The 8,360-nt window shown below is 46.4% G+C and overlaps 1 protein-coding gene across 1 annotated transcript; it reads left to right on the plus strand.

Annotated features, from left to right (window-relative positions):
* Positions 1-1,124: 1,124 nt before the first annotated feature.
* Positions 1,125-8,067, plus strand: LOC124665275 (coatomer subunit beta'-3-like). Its single transcript, XM_047202695.1, has 7 exons — positions 1,125-1,163; positions 5,519-5,573; positions 6,204-6,620; positions 6,700-6,834; positions 6,937-7,094; positions 7,290-7,358; positions 7,726-8,067. The coding sequence occupies exons 3-7, from the start codon at positions 6,213-6,215 to the stop codon at positions 7,772-7,774; spliced, it is 819 nt and encodes a 272-aa protein (XP_047058651.1). The 5' UTR covers positions 1,125-1,163; positions 5,519-5,573; positions 6,204-6,212; the 3' UTR covers positions 7,775-8,067.
* The last annotated feature ends 293 nt before the right edge of the window (positions 8,068-8,360 follow it).

The raw sequence follows: 8,360 nt of genomic DNA on the forward strand, positions 1-8,360 counted from the left end.
GTGTTTTTGGCCCGGCCCACTACCGTGTTGGGCCGGCCCACTTGCTATATGGTGGACCCCACGTACAAAATGGGCCGCCCTTTAACAGAAAGTGGGACCCACTCGTGTTTTTGGCCCGCCCACTAGCATGTTGGGCCGGCCCACTTGCTATATGGTGGACCCCACATACTAAATGGGCCGGCCCTTTAACAGGAAAGTGGGACCCACCATTGTTTTGGCCCGGCCCACTATCTTGTTGGGCCAACTGGAAAGTGGGACCCACCTGTGTTTTTGGCCCGGCCCACTATCTTGTTGGGCCGGCCCACTTGCTATATGGTGGACCCCACATACTAAATGGGCTGGCCTTTTAACAGGAAAGTGGGACCCACCGGTGCTTTAGGCCCGCCCATCGGCTTGTTGGGCCAGCCCATTTGATCTAATGTGGACCCCACGTACTAAATGGGCCGGCCCAATAGCTGGAGAGTGGGACCCACATGCTAATTGGGCCGGCCCACTAACTTCTTGGGCCGGCCCAGTTGCTTTAATGTGGACCCCACTTTGTAAATGGGCCGGCCCGATAACAAGAAAGTGGGTCCCACATGTCTTGTGGGCCGGCCCTTTGCCTCGTTGACCGGTCAAACGAGTGCATTCGGCCCGGCCCACATGCTTAGTGGGCCGGCCCATTAAAGTTTTGACCGACCAACCTTAGAGGTTAGGCCCGGCCCACGTAACTAATGGACCAGCCCGGCTATATAGTTGACCGGTCAAATTAAGTCAGCCGGCCCGGCCCGCAAACTTAATGGGCCGGCCCGCTTAAGACGTGGCAGGCCTCGTGTGGGCCTACCATCTACCACGGGGTTTCAGCCGGTTAACGCCGTTAACCGCGGCTAACGGCGTCCGCCACGTGTCGGCTTGCATGACGTCGCGAGCCAACGGGCTCCCGGAAACACTTGCGCAACGGTCCGATTTTCCGCGGCGGAAGGGCGCCCAAGCGCGACGGACCAAAAAACGTCGTTGGACTTTGCCTGACGCAGTTTCCACAACAGAACCCATATCGTCGGGTTAGGCCCATAGGCGACGAAAAATACCCCTTAGCGGACGATTTTGAGACGTTGTCTATCAGAACTTTTCTTGTAGTGTTTGGGACTAGTGTGTACAACAGATGTTCACCCAACCGAGCCTTGGTATGTCTGATGCTTCTAGTGGTTTAATTACTTTGCGTCCATTGCATGCGAGCATATTTCTGTTATTGAAAAGAGACTGATATATATGATACATTAGTTTGACAGGTCACTTGAGCTTCATTCTTATTTGTGACACTATGTACACCTATTTTAGATGATTGGATCTTGGGTTGAAGTAAAATATTAAGAGTAGGTTTATTTGGTGTTTCATTGCAGTCTTAAAACTAAAACCTAGTTTAGCCCAACCTATAAAGGTTCCATGTTATCCAAAATAGCTAATCATTGTTTTAATGAGATGAGTTTTCTAGAACTTTGGGAAGTTCTACCTTTTCAATGAAATGAAACACAAAGGTCCTTTGCGTTTTCTCGAAAAAAAAGTTTTTTAGAACTTCAGTTCAAAACTATCGCCCTACTAATTGTAAGAGGAACCCAACAAAAGTGCGCAAGCGCAAGTAATCAACACTTAGACAAATAACATACGTCTTTGGCCATGCGGCTTCAAACTTCTTACCGGTCCAATTTCTTCCCCTCCATTCCTATACGACCCACATCATTTACAACTGAAAAGAGGTCCCAAAATTGTTGGCTTGCGTCAAGTTTATTGGGTTCATATCAATTCGCCTTCGGCATACTGGATCTCAGAGATCGGGTGATATATCGGATGATACTTAATTATGGAGAAAACATATCTGCATTTTCTTCATTACCCTTGTTCATAACATGCCTTTTAGTACGAAACAATGGACAATGTTAGCTTGACCATCATAATTGAATGATTCCAAGTTTATTTTCTCGTTAATTAAAGATAAGACTTAGAACTTGTAAATGCCTAGTTTTATTCAGTTTTTGTAAAAAGAAACTTTAGTGTCTATGTATAAGTCTATATCGCTAGACATATATATTCGAATATCGGCCGTATCAGTCAATATATCTGTCTAAATCATCTAAATACATGCGGAACCAATATTTACATAATGATGTGTTTTACTTGTTTGATGGATATATCAGCTTAGATTTAGAATCTTGGCTTGCATCCTACCTCCCCAAAGCCACAATAAAACATAATATTTTATCTCATATTCTGGAACATTACTAAAAAAATCGTCAGCGTGACCCTCTCCAATTGACGACGCCTCCAGCGTGCGCGAACTCTACAAGTGTGGGAAACAGAGGCGGTGAGAGAAAAGCTGGACTGAGCTTTGTAGTAATCCTCCTTTTTGATATTAATATCAGGACAACTTTTGAAAACCCATTTGTGACATTTCCTTTTCTAGATGTTTTTTTTTTCAATAGCCTCCTAAGATGCATATTTCCTCAAGAATGGTCTAGAATCAGCCCTATCCTACATTGATGATCATTTAGATGAAAGTTTTCTAGTAATCCTCCTTTTTCAAATTGATGAATAGGCATCATGCGAAAATTAAGCTTGTATACTACTGTAAAGATGTTATGTCTCTGAAAGGTCGTAATGTACCATTTAAACTTAGTTGTAATGGTAGTTAATAGTACAAATATTAAATGAGGTTTTCAAATCGGTCTAGTATTTTTTTTCCTTATTTAAGCATCCTCTTGTGGAAATTTTGACATAAAGGACCACTTGCCCCAATAAATTGTCAAAAAAGACCACCTCTGAATAAAATTGCCAAAAAAGACCACTCCTTAGTGGCGGCAGGGCTTGCCAGGCGACACGTGGCACTTGCCGCCGTACCCGTGGCGGCAGGTCCTGCCACCGTAGCCTGTGGCGGCACGTTAATCCGGACACCATCGATGTTAAGCAGCAACGGAAGGTGTGGGCCATGCCGCCTTAGCTCATGGCGGCAGGATGATATGGAAGGGTGGCAGGCCCTGCCGCCATGGTTTTTGGCGGCAACCTGCATGACTATCAAGACTAACTCGGATCAACAAAAAGTGCATCGACAAACTTTCTTACGTACTAGTCAGTGCTACATACAATAACAACAACCGTTCTTCTATCAGTTTCTTAAAAATTAGGAATATCTTGCAGAGCCTCGTGTACTGTAAAAAAATATCGGATAAAGAATCGAACTGGGTGCAGATGGCCAGTATAAGAGCATCTCCAGCCGCATCTCCCAAACGGTATCGGATTTAGCGTTTGGGGACGCGTTTTGTTTGTGTCGCGTTTGGGGTCGCACCCCAGCCGCGTTCCCGAACAGAATTTGATTTTTTTTTTTAATTTTAATCGAAAACAGTTGAGTTCATTCAAACTTGCAGATTCAAACCCTAAACCCTAAAAGTAGTTGCGGGTCGTAGTACTGGTGAAATTTGTACATGTCGTCGACGACGACGTTCTGCTTGCCGCGCTCGTCGGGCTCGTCGATGGGCCCGTCCTTCACCCGCCGCTTGGTCCAGCCTCGCCGTTGTCGGTGAGGTCGACGAGTGGCTTCCAGTGTTGCGGATGGACATTGCGATCACCGCGTCGAGGTCGCCCCTCCAGACGTCCTTGTCGTTCAGCGACGCCGAGAACGTCGCGTGTAACCCTGGACAGTCGTCGGGGTCATCGTTGCTGGAAATGAGGCGCTGCGAGCGCTCGTACTCCACTAGCTGCGCCTCGGATGCGTCTCTGCGGACGTCCGGAAACGTCCGCTCGCGTCTGGCGGACGTTTCGTCGGGCCCGCCTGGCGGCGACCCTGCGTCGATGCGACTTCTCAAACGCGCCAGCGACTGCGCCGCTGCGTCGCTTCGGCACTCTGCGCCACGTTAATGGCGACGATGCCTCGGCTGCCGAGCGGCCGCCCACCTCCGCCAACCACGTTAATGGCGACGCCACGCGTCCCGCGGCCACCGCATGCCGCCGGCCTATATAAAGGGGGCGCGCGTTCTTCTTCCTCATCCACTCCTCCAAAGAAACCCTAGCTGCCACAAAACTCGACCGTAGCGCCGCCTAGGTGTTCCTGCGACGCAGCCAAGCCCGTGAGGAAGTCCATGGCCAGTCCTGGTGGCCGGCGAGGCGGTCGAGGCCGCGGCCATGGGCGCCCCCGTGGCCGGGGCAGGGCCGCTGTGGTGGAGCAGCTACGGCCCCACGCTCGCCGTCGCCTGCGCCCTCCTCGTCCTCGCAGGAGGAGCGCTGTTTCGAGTTCCTCCTCCGCATCGACGACGACCCACTCGCCATCAAGCGGCTACCGGACAAGTTCGCCGAGTTCATCGACGGCGTCGAGCCGACGCAGTTGCAGCTACGGGAGGCCAGCTGCAACTTCGCCGCCGGACCGTGGAGGTCCTGTTCGACGGGCAGGGCAAGATGTACCCGCACACGGGGTGGGACAAGTTCGCCCGTGACCTCGCGCTCGAGCCCGGCTGCCGGCTCACCTTCCTCTACGAGGGGGACAGCGAGATGATCGTCAAGGTGTTCGACGACACAGCCTCGCCGCGAGCACTACCACACCGACGACTCCGGCTCCGACACCGATAGTTAGAACGTCGAGTGTTCTTTCTTTACAGCGAATCTGGCTACGGGCCAGACGAAGCCAGTAGTCGAGGTTTCTAGATGTTCGCCTCATCGGTAGAACCAACAAGGGCACCATCTCCTCCCGCTGGATTTTCCAGTTTGGGTGATTGGGTGTGCCCTCGAATGTTCTTTTTTGGCAGTGAACATACGGAAATCAACACAACTGGCTTCTTTAAAAAAAAAAATTGTGTCGACCATGGTTCAAACTATGTGTTAGTTTGTGTAAACCATGTTCCAAACTATGTGTTAGTTTGTGTAAATTCATGTTTCAAAATGTAATATTTGAAACTATGTTTAATTAATGGAGAAGAGGGAAAAAAATTAATACGTCGCCCCGCTGGAGCAGACCCCAGACGCAAACGGACGCGCGAACAAAAACGGTCATTTTAGTGTCCGCAGCGCGACGCAAACGGACGGTGGCGGACATTAAAATGCGTCGCGCCGCTGGAGATGCCCTAACATATATTCAAGTTACAAGACCTGCTGCAGTTTACAGCACAGCGTTACAGGACACTCTCAAATTAAAATATTAACAAGTTTGGCTGATTTTGTTAGACATCACAAATGGATACTAGTGGATCACACGGGTGCCGCCAAGGACTGTGGCGGCAAGGCCCGCCACCCGTCCATGTCACCCTGCCGCCAGGAGCCGAGGCAGCATGGCCTATACCTTCCGTTGCGGCTTGACGGTCGGACTAACGTGCCGCCACATGCTAAGGCGGCAGGAACCTGCCGTCACGGATTACGGCGGCAAGTGCCACGTGTTGCCTGGCAGATCCTGCCGCCACCAAAGGGTGGTCTTTTTTGGCAATTTCATTCAGAAGTGGTCATTTTTGACAATTTGTTGGGGCAGGTGGTCCTTTATGCTAAAATTTCCCTCTTGTGTGTACAGGATTTTGGTTGGCCATGGGAATGGGTATGTCTCCATTTGGAACCATCAGACCCAGGTATGTAGCCTCATGGCTCCTGCGTGGTTCTGAGGTGCGGAGCCTGGAGCCCGCATGATGCAGTGTGTAACGAGAAAAAGATGCAATACAAAGTAGAATGTTGTTTGCTTACCTGTAAAGGTTTGTTTTATGAGAGCGGTGGTTTGGTTTCTGAGTCTCTTGGAGCTCACAAAAAAAACTCTTACAATTTTGGAGTTTTAGTCCTGTAAAATTTTATTAATAAATATGTACATTTGTGCACTAAAAAACATATCCGTTGATTTTTATATATAAGTAAATGTTAAACAACCCGTTATAAATTCAAGTATTATTTTTTATGCCCGCAAATTTACATATTTCTTCATAAAAGTTTACAGGTAAGTAGGTACCACCTATAAGTATAAAAACCATAAATTTTTGAAACTCCAATTTTTTCCTGATTTCTCTTTCAAACAATAGAGCTTGGTGTTTTCCATTTTTCCTTTTGAGAAATCGGTACACAGCCATTTTTGTTAGGAAGTTTAAACCAAAGCCCTACAGTGGAAAGAATAGATACAAACCTTGACTAGTTCAATACAAAAATACATGACACACTTATAGAGCACAAATCCTATTGTTGAGCTTCCATCATAATTTTTCGCTTGTAAGCAGGGAAGATTGATGACATTTGACATCCTGAACAAGCCAAGTCTTGTAGTATCTGCAGTTAGATTCATCACGAGCATGTACAAGATTCTATTATGTGCAGTTAGATTCATTGCACAAAAGCAGTGGTTTGTTGCCGGTGATTATGAGGGGCACATCCACGTGTATACATATGCGACAAAGTACAAGCTGAGAAAATTCCAAGCTCATGCGAACATGATCAATTCACTGGCTGTTCACCCAACTGATCCATTTGTCCTATCATCGTCGAACGATAACTTGATCAAACTATGGAACTGGGAGAATGGCTGGGAGTGCATTAGGACATTCCAAGCACACTCCAAATGGGTTGAGTCAGTGAAGTTTAACCCGCTGGCTACAAGCAACACTTTTGCTAGTGCTTCCAGGGACGGCACAATAAAGGTTGATTAGTGGAGCTATGACGTTTTGTGTTGAAAGGTTTTTCGTTCCACCTTTTCTAATCAATGCTTGAGATTCACAGATCTGGAGCATATTTTCAGACACTCCTATTACCACGTTGGAGTGCGGGATGGCTGAACTGACGTCGGTTCATTATTTCGTCGTTCATGGTAATCAGGAGTTTATTGTTGCAGGATCTGCCTCTGGGACTGCATGTGTAAGCCAACTTCATTATTCAACAATATCAGATGCAGATATAGCGAAAAACAATAATATCGGTTCTAATATCTCGATCTCCTTCATCCTTTTTATTTACCAGATCTGGGATTTGGGGATGGAGACATGTATTCGGAACGTCAATGGACTCCAAGAAAAATGGTGCACTGTTGCTGTTGTCAATTGCCTTCCAAGACATCCGATTTTGGTTACAGTTTTGCAAGACCACACTGTTTCTTTCTGCAACTCCAATACCCACAGGTAATGTACAATCTTGAAAAAAAATCCTTCATATTGAGTTGAAAACAGCCAGTTCTCAACCATGTGGGAATGGCTGCTTTCAAGTCATTTTTATGCCACCACCGTGATACCGCACTGAGCACTGTTCTTTCACAGCAATTAGACTAAATGATGAAAAAAATATAGCAAATAACATCATGCTTTTCATTTTTGCAGATACAAGAACATTGTTGACTTCAGTCTGGGACGTATTATGGATTTTGCATACACCAAGGTCACAAGAAGGTAACAAAAATAATATCGTGGCTCCGTTGTAGTTAAACCCTGTATCTGTTTTGTTTTCTAGCTCCTTTTTTCAATACGTGAGGTTGCCCGGATTGAATTTTGCTTAACTCTGAGAGAAAACAAAATTCCAATTATACCCAAGAAAAGATAGCTTTGAAAGTTAGTCAAGTGTATCTTCCAAAACTGTAACGCCGAAGTGGCGGAATACGTATCCTTGAGGGGCACTATATACTTCTTGCCCTGCAATAAAGGGAAAAACCAAGCAGTTGACATGTTTTGTTTTGTGTTCACCCTTTTATATGTTATACATAGAGAACTACATTTCCAATAATTCAAAACTTCTTACAAGAGCATCATATGTATGTAGCCTCGTCGTCGCAGGAGAACGCGGAATTGCACTGATGGAGATCAGTTAGCCTAGCTCAATGATCTCTCTAGCAAACAAGGAAAATCGAAGGAATACAGATCATGAATTGTATGAGGCTAAATTGGCAGTTAAAGGATGCCAGATAGAGAATTGACTTTGGTGAACTTTGATGTACTTCGGTGTTAACTCTGTCCTTCTGCCGTTTGATACCGAGATCTTACAACAGCTGCTTCTTTGTGGGTCGTTTTACTCTACTACTTTACATTGTGCTATCTGCATTGGAATTGTTGGCAGGGATAGTTGTATCACTTCTTTTTAATATTTGCCTCAAGTTCAAGCCTTCTCGCAACGAGCTAAAACAAATTCAAACATGCATCTTTACCGAATTTTCAGCTGTTTGCAACGAAATGAAAAAGGCAAGCTCACACAAATAATTGTATCATGAAGTTTAGTGCAGTGCATCCCCTGAGTCTAACGATACTTCAGTATCCCTAGAAACGAAAACAAAATTTTACTAGGGCGGCTGGATGCTAAACAGTTTTTCGTACTAGAAGCCCCCGAGGTACTGAGCTTCCCCAATTTTCTGTCAAGACCCGTCGCTGATTTGCGGACAAATCAGACAGAACTGGAGGTAG

Source organism: Lolium rigidum, chromosome 6, assembly GCF_022539505.1.
Source record: "Lolium rigidum isolate FL_2022 chromosome 6, APGP_CSIRO_Lrig_0.1, whole genome shotgun sequence".
Taxonomy (NCBI): domain Eukaryota; kingdom Viridiplantae; phylum Streptophyta; class Magnoliopsida; order Poales; family Poaceae; genus Lolium; species Lolium rigidum.